Raw genomic sequence first — 13,526 nt, forward strand, 5'->3', positions numbered from 1 at the left:
TCTTTTATCATCGTGACCCTGCAGCTCATTGGGACGTTTAGGGCAGGAAGAGTTAAAGGAGAGGGCACGTGTTCCAGCAGGGCACTGAGGGTGCCTTGTTTCCCTGCGAGGCTGCGAGGGGTTGACCCTCCCTCCTCCTCACTGGGGGGAAACTGGGAGGAACTGGAAGCAGGAAACTGATGGGTAACAGTACAGATGGAGCAATCACTCACTAATTGGGTAAAAAGAGATTAGGTTGGGGGGATTTAACCCAATTTACTGCAAGTTGGCAAAAAATATTCCATTACTGGTTTGGGTATGGGGAAATGAAAGACAGAGGAAGTTTCCAATCCACTTCCACCCTTTCCCACGCTCTCCCCCACACCCAGCCCCACTCCAGCCACTCTTCCCTCACCTTTCTACCCCTGGAGGTTCTGCGGAGTCTCCCCGGCGAGGGGCTGAGGGGTTTCTCTGCGCCGCTCCTTGCCTCTCCCTTGCTCCCCTGCGGGTCCTCCGTGGGCTGTGCTGCCTTCCAAGGTATCCCTGCTCCATCATCCCCTGGCTGCCAGCCCTTCAGGGGGTACCTGCTCTTGGAGCCCTCCTTCTCCTCCTCTGACCTGCTCATGTTCCTTTTTCTTTTGGGCCGTTGTGCTGTAACCCAAGCCGGCAACGCGACTGCTGCTCGCCGCCTCGGGATGGGGCAGAGGGTCAGAGGCATAACAGTGACAAAACACGTGGGTCGAGATAAAGGCGGTTTAATAATGAAACAAAAAGCTGCACAAGCAAGCGAAGCAAGCCCAGGAATTCATTCACCACTGCCCACGGGCAAGAGGGGCGTTCAGGCGTCTCCGAGAACGCCGGGCTCCATCACACGTGGTGGATACGTGGGAAGACAAACACCATCATTCTGGATTTTTCCCAGTGCCGGGGCGTTACCGGGGCTGGCCAGAGGAGCGGGTCACGGTGGCGTAGGTTGAGGTGGTGTTCATCGCCTGCACGAGAGGCTGCAGAAACGCCGGGGTTTATTTTTGTGGGCTGCAAGCCCGGCGCCAGCACCCAGCCCCAGGCTGGAGGAGCATCGGAGGGAGCCAGGCGCTTTGGAAGACCAGGCTGGGTGCACAAAGTAGCAAAAATGATACCAGATTTGGGGCAATATCGTGTTTCTGGCTGGGTCCTTATTGCTTATTTGGGGCAGGTCTGCTTGAAAAGCCCCGATATTTTACAGAAGCGTTTAGGCATGAACTAATTTTCCAGGGGAAATGTTTGTGGAAGAAACGGATTAAAAATAAAATAAAATAAAATTGACTTCGTGGAAAATACATCTTGTTGTTGGAGAGGTGCCAGCTATTGGGGGCAGAAAGGGGCATCAGGTGAGGCAGGGGCAGGCAGCCACAGAAAGAAATCTCATTTTCTCCAAGTGAATCCATTGAGTTCCCGGTGGCAGTGGCGCCGTGGGACTCCACCCCACCCAAGCCACCAGCACAGACCCCAGCCAGCACATCCCACCCCTGGGGACCCCGCTCCCCCGTTTGCCACCAAAGCTGCGCCACGACTTACCCTGTGACGCCCAATGTAGGCAACGCTGACGTCTGGGGGGGACAAAACCCGCGCCGTTAGCCCTTGCTTCTCATGCTGGGGTGGGACAAGACCCCCACCACCATCGCCCTGCTTTGAACAGCGTATCCTTGGGGGTCAGGGATGAAACCCCTGCCCTGCCCCCCCCGAATTATCCCCCTCCTGGCTGCAGAGCAAGCAGCTGTCCCGCCTGTGCGTGCAGAGCAGGGATGCTGCTGGGTTTTGGCTGCATCTTCCCCCGACCCACAGCATCTTCTCGCTTGCCCAATCCACAAACGTTTGTCTGCCTCTCTGTCCCCGCGTGGGAAACCGAGGTCACCCTGCAAATAGAGCGAGGGCAGGGAGATACCCCGCTCCCGCAAGCCGCAGCACCCCTGTGTCACTGCAGCCTGTGGTTTCAGAGGCAGCGAGATGTTTTTCTCCACCAACACCCAGAAATGCACCCACTTCCTGCGCTGCTGCACCCTGCTTCGGAGCAGAAATTGTCTGGAAATGAGCGGCAGAGTGGGTTAAGCAGCAAGCCTGGGGAGGGGGGGCTGGATTGCAGAGCGGGGGACTGGGAGTGTGTCGGGCAAGTCCCTGCCAGCAAGTGGGGTTGCTCCCCTCGCTTCTTGTCACCTTTTTTCTGCAGGCAGAAGCTGGGCTGCGCATGCAAGGAAGAAGCAGGGTGCAATGCAGCTGGGGGGATTCTGCCCTGGTTCAACGAGCAGGATTTTTGAGCATCCCACTGGGATTGCACGTGGGGAGGGGGAAGGTCCTGCGTGGGTCCCCCCAGGGTGGGGGAGGTGGTACTCACACTGTATTTCATTGTCGTTGCTTGCTTCAGCCTCGTGGCTGGGAACTCGCCGCTGCCTGGGCGGGAGGAGGGGGAAAAGGTTTCGGACTCTGTGTCCTGCCTGCAATGGGGCCATCTGAGTCATTGCAAGGGATGATGCAATTGCATCGGGGCCACGGCTGGAGTCAGGGTCAGGGCAAGCCCTGCTCTTCCCTGCCTCCATCACGGGCACAGCCCGTGCTGCCCTCGGCCAAGGACCACCCCAGGGTGCCCGGGATGCCCCCGTCTCCATCACCCCAAGCCCCCCAGCCAGGAGGGATTGCTGCTCACCTTCGGCATCTCTCTCCGCAGCCCACTGCAAGGACAAAAGGGAGCGGTGAGGAGGCAGAGCTACCTCACAGCCCACCAAGATGATGGGCTCGACCCCCACACCTCCCTCGCGGAGGGAATTTTCAAGCCCAGCCATGAATCCCATTTCCCAGACTGGCTTTTCCCAAGCCGTGGGCAGCCCAGGTGTCCAGGAGCGATGCTGGCTCTGCTCAGGCCACCCAGGAGGCTCCCGTGCCCAAGGGGCTGGGAGCAGCTGCCTGCCAGGGGCAGGGGGGCATTTGGATGTGCCAGCCTGCTTTGGCTTCGATGTCACCCCAGAGGTAAAGACATCTTTATCTCAGCACCTTTGCTCCCCCCAGGGGAAAAAGGCTCAGCTTCCCGCTGAAAGGGGGGCAAGGATCTGGCCATTCTAAACGGGCATGGGTCAGCCAGCAGCAGCCCCGGCTCAGGGTGCAGTTTTAGCTCGAGATTTACCCCCGGTTTCCCCAAATCGCTCACCTCGCTTCAAAAACCAGCAGTTGACGGCAGCCAGGAGGAGGACGGAGGCAGCCGCCAGTCCCAGCCCGATTCCTAAGTCACGGTGGAGCAGGGGATCGGGAGCTTGGGGGAAGAGAAAGTGTTGGGGAAGAGGAAGCATCACGCGGAGAGGAAGGAGAGGTCAGGACGTGCCCTTAGAGGCGGCCAGATCCCAGCTGATGAACCTCCTCGTGTGTTGGTGTCACCAGCCCGGCATCCCTCGTCCCTCAGCATCCCTTGTCCCCCAGCATCCCTTGTCCCTTGGCATCCCTCCCCCCCCGGCATCCCTCCTTCCAATGCTGGGAGACACCGAGTGTGCAGGGTGGGGGGGATGACCGACCTGTGGGTGCTCGCTGGGTGCTGGACTCGCTGCCTGGGGGGAGGAAGGGACAGGGTGAGAGTCCAGCTCGCCTGGGAACTGCACAATGAAGCCACTGCGGGGACACAACAAGCACACCTGCCCCACCATCTTTGATGGTCGCGATAAATAAATAACTGCACGGCTGGGGCTGGGGGTTGGCACCAGCAGCAGCAGCGCTGCATGCGTGTTCCTGATGCTGGGGCAGGAGAGGAGCTGGATGCTCGCCCAGCACTGGGTCGAGTTTCTCCGGCAGAAAAGGCTGGGATGAACTGCACACAGACCTCTAGCATCCCAAGCACCTGTGGACACGCCATAGGGAATTACCGCCCCCCCACCTTCCACTGGCATATCTGGGGTCCCATGGTGATGCTTGCTCATGTCCCAGCACCGTGTCTCACCTGTGACGGCCACCTGCCGGGGGACACTGAGGGCAGAGCTCCTCACCCAGTTCTTCTCATCCTTGTGCTGGTACCCACACGTGTACCACCCCGCACTCTCCAGGGTGACATTCAGCTCCATGACGTACATCAGCTGCCCCCAGTCAGCTCTCAGGCTGTACTTCTCCATCCCATCCTTGCAGAAGACAACTCGAGTGGCATCAGATTGCTGGTTAACGAAGCACCGTAACAAAACCAAATCCCCCTCGTGAGTGCTGGAGGTGCTGAGTGAGAGGACCGGAGCCGGGAGGGTACCTGGAGAGATGGCACAGGGATGCCCCAGCAGCGTTCCTGGAGCCTCCTCCCCAGGCTCCACGCACGGGGGGTAAACCCCCTCTCCCGCCCCGTGCCAACCCCCCTTTCCCCATCCCAGCCCCATCACCTGGGATGATGCAGATGCTCTGGACGCTCGCGCTGGCTCCTGTGGCCTGGGGGAGGAGACGGGCTGGGTTAGAGGGGCAGTGACCCAGCTCACCCACGCGCCTCTGCAGCCCCTCAGCCCCCTGGCTTCCCACCGCCCCGCACCCCCTGCCTTGGCTTGGCTGCGCTGGCTGGGATCCCTGGCGCCCTGAAGCGCTCTGGCACCCACCGACACCGATGGATGCTCCCATCCATGGGGATGTACAGAAAATGTGCTGCGTGCCCATGGCAGAGCGCCGGCTGCAGGACCCAACGATCCCCCTCCCCTCACCAGAGCACCCCTCCCCCTCACACCCCCCTCCCCAGCTTCCCGTGCCCAGCACCCGTCCATGCTGCCTCGCTCCCCAGCCCCCCAACAAAACCCTCCCCAACCCACCCAGCAGCAGCAGCAGCACAGCAGGGCCAGCAGGAGACAGCCCAATGCATCCCCCCAGCCCCAGCATTTCTCGGGGGGCTTCAGGAACCCCCTTTCCTCTGGGCAGCACCCCAAGATCTGATGGCCCCGTGGCTCGCAGCGCGCTGGGACGGCTCGTGCCGTGTAGCTGTGGCCAGCAGCACCTTGGCCACCAGGAGAGGTGGGGGCCCCACCTCAGCCCCCGCCATGGACACACAGGCCCCCCCCGTCACGTCCCCACGCCCCAACACCGCAGCACCAGCCGCTTTCGCCTGTTCTTGGGGGCAGCATCCTCCCGGCAAAGCCGCCCTGCCCCTTGCCCCCATGCTGATGGTAGCAGGGGGGTTGCAGATGCCCCTGCCGCTTGTGCCCTGGGCTGCGCCCACAGCTGCACGTCCCCAAACCCCCGGGGAGCCAGCAAAGGCCACCAGCCCCCCATGGGGCCAGCAAAGGCCACCATCCCCTCCCAAAGTCTTTTGGGTTCCAGTCATGGGGGGCTCGTGAGTCCGTGGGGGGAAGGATGAGCCGGGGGCGCACGCTGGGGGCTGCGGACTCTGAGATGCCACCCCCACCCCAAGGGAAACCGTCGCATCGCTGAGGGCAGGGGAGAGCAGCCCCCTCCTCGCACACACGACCCCACCAGCCGGGAATCCAGCAGCTCCCCCAGCTCTGCTCGGCAAAGACGGCAGCAACACCAGCCTCTGGCTTCGGGACAAATCCTTTACTCCTCCTCTCCCACCCGGAGCCCACCCGCGGGGTCCGCCAGGGGCACAGGGACCAGCCCCCCACCCCCCAGTGCCCAGGGAAGGGCCCTGGGCTGCCGGCACCATCCTGGGCACTGGGAAGCACTGGAGGGATGCAGGAGCTGGAGGACATCACTGGAGGAGGCTGCAGTGGGGAGAGCAGGGGGCTGCGAGGGCACTGGGGGGCACTGACGGCAAGGGGGGCGTCTCAGCGGCTCTGTCTCTCCAGGAGGAGGGTGATGATGGGGGCGGACGACAGCAGGAGCAGGGTCAGGGCAGAGCGCAGGATCCAGATCCAGAGGGGCATGGCTGGCCACAGAAAGGACGAGGGTCACCACCGGGACAAAGCTGGGATCGGGGGGAAGGGGATGCTGGGAAGGGCTCCGAGCAATCACCTACCTCTGGGGGGGGGCGCGAGCTTGGGCGAGGGGCTGCCGCCTGTCAGGGAAATGCAGACGTTGTGTGTCCTACTGCCGGCACCAGAACCACCCCAGAACCCAGCAGAGCCCACCGCCCACCTCTTGCTCCATCACCAGCGTGGGGACCACCCAGCCCATGGCACGTCCCCACCTTCCCGCAGGGTTGATGGAGAGGAGCCCTGGGAGACCCCCCAGCTCAGCCCTAGATCCATTAGACCCCAGCCCCAGCTCTCTGGCATTGCCATTCGCCCAGACCCCCGTCTGTGGGAGAGGAGGGTGCTGGAGGGAGTGGAGGTCCCCTGGGGCGCTGGGGGGGGATCTGTCTCTAGAGCATCCCTCGGTGCAGCTGGGGAGCTCAGCTGGGGGACAAGTGCCATGCCCTGCCTGCATCCTCATCGGAGCCACGTGGCAGCGAGTGCCCTGTCCCCTCTGCCCACCCATGGGGTCGTGTCTCACCTGTGACGGCCACCTGCCGGGGGACACTGAGGGCAGAGCTCCTCACCCAGTTCTTCTCATCCTTGTGCTGGTACCCACACGTGTACCACCCTGCACTCTCCAGGGTGACATTCAGCTCCATGACGTAGTTCAGCTGCCCCCAGTCAGCTCTCAGGCTGTACTTCTCCATCCCATCCTTGCAGAAGACAACTCGAGTGGCATCAGATTGCTGGTTAACGAAGCACCGTAACAAAACCAAATCCCCCTCGCGAGTGCTGGAGGTGCTGAGTGAGAGGACCGGAGCCGGGAGGGTACCTGGAGAGATGGCACAGGGATGCCCCAGCAGCGTTCCTGGAGCCTCCTCCCCAGGCTCCACGCACGGGGGGCAAACCCCCTCTCCCACACCGTGCCCACCCCCTTTCCCCATCCCAGCCCCATCACCTGGGATGATGCAGATGCTCTGGACGCTCGCGCTGGCTCCTGCGGTGTGGGGGAGGAGAGGGGCTGGGTTAGAGGGGCAGTGACCCAGCTCACCCACGCGCCTCTGCAGCCCCTCAGCCCCCTGGCTTCCCACCGCCCCACACCCCCTGCCTTGGCTTGGCTGCGCTGGCTGGGATCCCTGGCGCCCTGACGCGCTCCGGCACCCACTGACGCCGATGGATGCTCCCATCCATGGGGATGCACGGAAAATGTGCTGCGTGCCCATGGCAGAGCGCCGGCTGCAGGACCCAACCCCCTCCCCTTGCCAGAGCACCCCTCCCCCTCACACCCCCTCCCCAGCTTCCCGTGCCCAGCACCCGTCCATGCTGCCCCGCTCCCCAGCCCCCCAACAAAACCCTCCCCAACCCACCCAGCAGCAGCAGCAGCAGCACGGCAGGGCCAGCAGGAGACAGCCCGATGCATCCCCCCAGCCCCAGCATTTCTCGGGGGGCTTCAGGAACCCCCTTTCCTCTGGGCAGCACCCCAAGACCTGCCGGCCCCGTGCCTCGCAGCGCGCTGGGACGGCTCGTGCCGTGTAGCTGTGGCCAGCAGCACCTTGGCCACCAGGAGAGGTGGGGGCCCCACCTCAGCCTCCCTGCAGATGCTACACCCACTGTGGGTGCTTCTCCACCTCATCCCTGCAGATGAGGGTGCAGGGGGTGCTGGTGACCCCGTCACGACATGTACTGGGCTGTATTGCCAGGCTGAGCAGAGGGGAAGTCGAGGGTCCAATGAGGACCCCCCAGGTCATTCTAGAGGGAAGGTCGGGGTGCAGGGATGCCACGAGCCATCAGTTATGGCAGCAGGGCTGCAAAGTGCCAAGGACTGGGCAGGAAAGAGTCTGTTCTCCAAGGGTTTGTCCCCAGGGAACCAAACCCCTCTCCTTTCTCATCATCCCCCCCTCCACAGCTCATTTCTGGACCCAACCCGATGCTCACCATCACCTGGGGAGCTGCAGATGTCCTGGGTGGTCACGCTGGCACCTGCACGGTGGGGCAGGGAGAGTTTTGGATCATCCAGAGATCCAGGTCCAGGTCCCCATCACCCAGTCCATGCTTGGAGAGAACCTTCCCACCCCTGCCTCTTCATTCTGCATCTCCGTGGTCTCCTTGACGCTCCCCAAGGCTGTTTTGGGTGGGATTGTGTTTCCCAGTGCATGGCCTCGCTCACCCATAGCCCCATATGCCTCCCGTGTCAGGCAGGGCATCTCTTCTGGACCCTTCTCCCTATTCCCCAGGTGTCCTTGCCCTTTTGTCTCCACCTTAACCCATCCCAGAGCTCCGCACCCCAAGGAAAAGACACCCAACTTCCCAAGTGCCACCTCTCCCTGCAGAAACCGCCTTCATGCCCAAGGTGACGCCTGCCATCACCACAAGGAAAGGGATTTTCCTTTCAATTCGGGATGATAAACACTACAAAGCTCGCTCCATCACCCCGCCACACACACCAGAGCGTTTCTCTGGGCGCTCAACAGAGAACAGGAGCGGTAGTTCTACCAAAAAAAAAAGGATACAAAGCAGCCATAGATATTTTTTGATGTATATATAGATATCTTTATCACCCTTCTGTTGCACCACAGGGGATGTGAAGTGACAATTTGGGTTTGCTGCTAAGAAACGTGGAGCTGGTGGGCTCTTCAAGCTGGTTCCCAGCCCCAAACCAGGACAGATGCATAAGGGGGTTACGCACAGCTTCTCTGCGTAAAAAAATGAAAAATGAAGGTTAGACAAGCCCTTGCATAGATCTTCCATCAGCTTCCCATCAGAGGACCATGGATCCCACCGGGAAGGATGAGCTCGCCTCAGCCACTGCTCCTCGCTGCAGCCGCTGGGTTCTGGGTGACCTCACTCTAAAAAAAAAAAAGCTCTGCATGCTCAGAAACCGACCGCGCGAGCCTTTGGTCAGAGCGCTGACGAGCCCGGCCGGGCCTCTCATAATTATATTTAGAAATGAGATTTCCTCTCTTGTTCCCCAGCATCCACCTACCAGCACCCCCAGAAAGACGCCTGTCCCCACCATGCTTTGCTGGGCTTGAAGCAAAACTGGAAACAGCAGCAGCAGCTGCAAATCTGCAAGCCAAGGGGCCAAAAATACCCCAAATATGGGGGAGGGCAGAGGGCTGGGAGCTGAAGGAGCTCTCTGCACGGCTGTCACCCCAGCTTCTATGCTGGAGGGTGAAGCAGACGAGCTGCATCTTCCCAACCGGCTGAGGAAGGTGTTAATTGGGGTGCCAGCACCCTAATTAATGCACCCCGATTTACGCACCGTGGTCACCAAGCCACTGCGGATACCCTGCCTGGATGAGATGCAGGTGGAGGTGGCTGCATCCCTCATGCGTCCCATCCCCTCTGGCTTCCCAGCTGGCGAGGGATGATGCTCCAGCAGGATTCAACCTGCTTGGAGACCTCCCTGGCCTACACCAGATCCCCTGGGATGTTTGCTGGAGCTTTCCATGCAATAGCTCTCCTAGGATTGATGTTCCTTGGCGAGCTACACCTGTGGAAGAGGTTTCCCCTCGCTCTTCTCCCTCCCCAGCCCGTTTCGGTGCCGAGGCATCACCTCCAGCTTTGCTTCCCAGCCTCCGATCACCAGGTTGGCTCCCAGCCTTCCTTCCCGACCGCGCAGCCTTGCTGCCTCGTGCCTCTTTGCTTGGCATCACCCCAAGCCCGTTTTGGGTGAGTTTGTTGTTCCAGGTGCTGAACTTCTCCTAAAAATCTCAAGGACTGATGCAAAGCTGATGACGAGAGCACCATCAGCCAAGGCCACCTGCTCAAGTTGGAAGATCAAGCATTATTCCAGACTCTTTTTGTTTTTATTATTTATTTTTTATTTTTCTCCCTGCTACTTAGACTCCTTCAACCCAGGAGCCCTGCTCCGTCTTTTCCACCCATGCCCTAAGCGTTCGCACACCTCTGGCACCAGCACGGTGACCATGCAGCCCACCCTTCAAACATTCCTCCTGGATGTCTCCATCCAACCCCCACCCCTGCCCTTCTCCAGACTCACAGAGCATCCACAAGAGGATGCTGAGGAGCTCAGGATGGGAGCTTTGACCCCAACCCCCAATAATAAAATTTTCCCAAAGCAGCTTCATCCTCGGGCACAAATCCTGCATGCCTGATGCTAACCGTGCATCCCCCTGCCAGGCAGGGAAAGGACCGACGGGGTCAACAGGACCCTCTGGAGAGAAGGATGGAGCCAGGGAACAAACTGCAGTTCAGCTGCCTGCACCCCATCAGGTTCCACCTTCCCAGCTCAGCCCCGAGCTGCAACCACCCGCCAAACCTCCCAGCACCCCCCTCCCAGCACCACAACAGCACAGGGGCTTTGAGGTCGCATGGTTAAACCTTCTCCAGCCCCAGGACGTCGGCGGTACGTGACTCCGCAGCAAACCTCAGCTTGCTCTCAGGCAGTTTCGAGAAGGCAAACAAGCCCTGGCCCTTCTTTCATGAGTTTTATCGGGTTGTAACAAGAAAAAAAAAGAGCTGTGGTAGGAAATAAATCATCCCTTGTAACTGCTCCGCTCCCCCTTGGACCAGTTTGGATGCACCTTGGGAAAATGAGCATTAAAACGGCTTATTGGTGCTGGCATTTTTCCTTCGAGCTGCCACGCTTTCCAAACACGCCGGACATTTCCGCACCAGCTGTGCTCTGGGATGAACTGTGGCTGTTTTCTGCTGTTTAAAGCTTTTGGTTTCCCTTTTCTCCCCACCTCTCCAAAGCTTCTTCAAGGCTAGAGAAGACGCAGACCACTGGAGATCCTTGCTGGACCTCTGGGACCTCACTCCACTTTCTCCCCAACATCGAGACTAAGCCCTCCCCAAGTCCCCTTGCAGATGGGTGAGCAGATGGATGGAGGGGAAGGTGTTTTTTGGGGGGTACCTGTCACAAGTGGGGTCCCACAGGGCGTGATACGGGGCCCAGCGCTGGTTAGAATCCTCCTAAGTGATCTGGGTGATGGGATCAAGTACGCTGGGATGAAATTTACCGACAGGGAGCAGGGAAGCGGACACTTCGGGAGAGCCACCCTGTGGGAAGACCTGGACAGGCTGCAAGGGTGGGCTAAGAAAAACTTTCTGAAGTTCAACCAAGACAAATGTAAGGTCTTACACTTGGGAAAAAATCCCGGTGCGCAGGACAGGCTGGGATCTACCTGGCTTGTGGGGGGCAGCTCTGTGGAAAGGGATCTGGGGGTCCTGGTGGGACAACAAGCTCGATAGGAGGGAAGAACGTGCCGCTGAGGCAAAGAAAGCCAACGGGGTGAATCAAGGGCATCATTAACAGAGATAAAAATGTCATTATCCTACTCTACTCACCGCCTGTCAGGCCACCCCTGGAATACCGCATCCAGTTTTGGTCCTCACCATACAAAAAAGACATGGACAGGCTGGAGGGTCCGGAGAAGGGTCCTCAAGGTGATCAAAAGGAGCCCAGCACGTGAGGAAAGGGGGAGAGAACTGGATTTATTCAGCCCTCAGAAAATTAAGGCTTCGGGGAGACCTGCTCGTTGTGTTCCAGTCCTTGAGGCGTGGCTACAATAAGACAGAGACTCCCATTTTACCAGGAGTTCCATGGAAAAGATGACGGTGAGTGGGTACCGAGTTACTCCTGGGGAGATTCCAACTGGAGACGAGGAAAATATTTCACTTTAAGAGCAATCAGTCATTGGAATAAGCTCCCCAGGGAAGTGGTGGATTCCCCAGCGCTGAATACCTGGGATCTGGCTGGGCAGGGTGCTGGGGGTTTGAACTAGAGGATCTTTACGGTCCCTTCCAACCCAAAACCATTCTACAATTCCAGGATCTTGTCTACAACAGGCTTTTACCAAGAAAGCTTGGACCAGATGATCCTTGAGGATCCTTCTATGACTCTGTAATCCCTGGGCCATTTCAGGGGGAGGCAGACAGGTGACAAACCCTCCCCACCTGGAAAGCTGAGGTACCTCTAGGTGCCTTTGTGATGCTGCAACACCTTCCTCCCCCCCTTTGTCCAAGCCAGGGCAGGCGGGTGCACAAGCTTGAGGTCTGGTTTTGAAATCCAGGCTGGGAGACCCCAAGCACACGGACAAGACGCATGCGAGCGCACCACCCCACTTCCAGTCGAAATAGCGGCTTTGGAGGGGGAAGGGGGTCCCTGTCTTGCTGGCACCCACAGCCACCCTGCAATAGAGGCCACCAGCCAGCGGACCCACCCCACCGTCCAACCTGACGGGGGCCAGCGCATCATCCAGCCTCGCCTCCCTCCTGATTCGCAAGCCCAAGGCATCTAAGGCAGGGCCAGGCGTTCTGGGCGAGCCAAGAAAGGACTCGCAGCAGCCCCGGAGGGCGGCAGGGGGGAGCCCAAAGGGATTTTGGCAGCAGCATCGAAGGGCTGGCAGTCGCGGCTGCCCTGGCGTCCCCCAGCACCTTCCTCTTGTGTTTCACGGGCTGGATGTGTGCCTCTAGGGCCAAAGAGCCCTTGGGTGGCCACGGAGACATAAGTGGCCTCCTGGCACACCGAGCGTTGAGCCTCCCGTCTCTGCCAGCCCACCTGGAAGCAGGGATACCTCGCCTGGAGCTCATCGGTGAACGTGCATTTTTGTTTTGGCACAGCACTGGGCAGGCAGGGCTCGACCTGGGGGGAAAAGCAGAGGAGAGGGAAAATCTCAGCAATTTTTATGCCGCATAAAGGACGCACATCTCCCGTGGGAGCTCCTTCCTGCCTCCTGTCACACAGGTGGCGATGCCCAGCAGCAGCAGAAATGCATCCCAGATCCTGGAAAAGCCCAAAGATAAGAGCCCTGTCCTGCAAGAGCAGCCCTGAGCAGGTGTGGGGTGCGGGAAGCTGGGGTGGGACGGGTAGATGCCCCCTGGAGCAGGGAGCGCAGCTCAGGCATCGTCAACCTGCCCCCAAAACGGGGAGCCCAGCTCAGTATTCACCATGCTCCCCCCAAAATGGGAAGCGTGACTTAGTGCTCATGACATTCCCCCCCAAAACAGGGAGCCCAGCTTGGTGCTACCGTATTGGCCCCCCAAACAGGGGAGGCTCAGGGCTTGTGATATTCCCCTGAAAAGGAGGAGCACAGCGATAGCCCCCCAAAACAGGGTGCACGGCTCAGCGCTCACAATAAAGGGGGGGGGGGGGGGGGGGGGGAGACAAAAAGGGGAGTGAGGAAAATTGAGGGGAAAGAAGGAAAGGGGGACGGGAAGGAAGGAAGGAAGGGGGAAAACAGGGAACGTCATAGGGGGAAAGGGGGGGAAGGCAAGGAGGCGGGGGGGGGGCGGAGGAGTCAGGGCAGGAGGGGGGCGGGGCAGGAGGAAGGAGAGAGACCAGCAGTTACTGGGGAGGGCAGGAGCGGAGCAAAGGCACCGGGAAGGGGAGCGGGGCTCGCGGACCACGGCGCTGCCGGCCCCGCCCCCACACACCTCTGGGGGTCCCGGCGGCGGTGGGGCTGGCGAGACCCCGGCCCCGACCCCCGGCCTCGGCACCGGGCCTGCTTGCCGTGCCGCCTGCGGTGACCCGGAAGCTCAACCCGCCGTGGGCGGGGCGGGGCAGGGCACCCACGGGGGGGGCACCCACGGGTGACGCCCCCCCAGCACCCATCGCCCCCCCCACATCCCCAGCGCCCGGAGGGGGCGTGCCTTCCCCGCCGCGGTCCCGCCTATTGCTTCTTTCCCGCCCAG

General features: G+C 60.4%; 1 protein-coding gene across 5 annotated transcripts; it reads right to left on the reverse strand.

The window, feature by feature from the left end:
* Positions 1-718: 718 nt before the first annotated feature.
* Positions 719-4,202, reverse strand: LOC129784736 (uncharacterized). 5 transcript variants are annotated; one of them, XM_055808201.1, is made up of 7 exons: positions 3,935-4,163; positions 3,516-3,548; positions 3,158-3,259; positions 2,660-2,684; positions 2,351-2,406; positions 1,537-1,568; positions 719-983 (listed from the first exon to the last, which is right to left on the reverse strand). In XM_055808201.1, the coding sequence occupies exons 1-7, from the start codon at positions 4,101-4,103 to the stop codon at positions 912-914; spliced, it is 489 nt and encodes a 162-aa protein (XP_055664176.1). In that variant the 5' UTR covers positions 4,104-4,163; the 3' UTR covers positions 719-911. The 5 variants fall into 5 exon arrangements, with proteins under 5 accessions (XP_055664176.1, XP_055664175.1, XP_055664178.1 ...); XM_055808202.1 differs by having other exon boundaries at positions 771-983; positions 2,351-2,450; positions 3,935-4,202; XM_055808200.1 differs by lacking the exon at positions 1,537-1,568 and having other exon boundaries at positions 2,351-2,450; positions 3,935-4,194.
* Positions 4,203-13,526: the final 9,324 nt, after the last annotated feature.

Source organism: Falco peregrinus, chromosome 6 (genome assembly GCF_023634155.1).
Source record: "Falco peregrinus isolate bFalPer1 chromosome 6, bFalPer1.pri, whole genome shotgun sequence".
NCBI classification, from domain to species: Eukaryota; Metazoa; Chordata; class Aves; order Falconiformes; family Falconidae; genus Falco; species Falco peregrinus.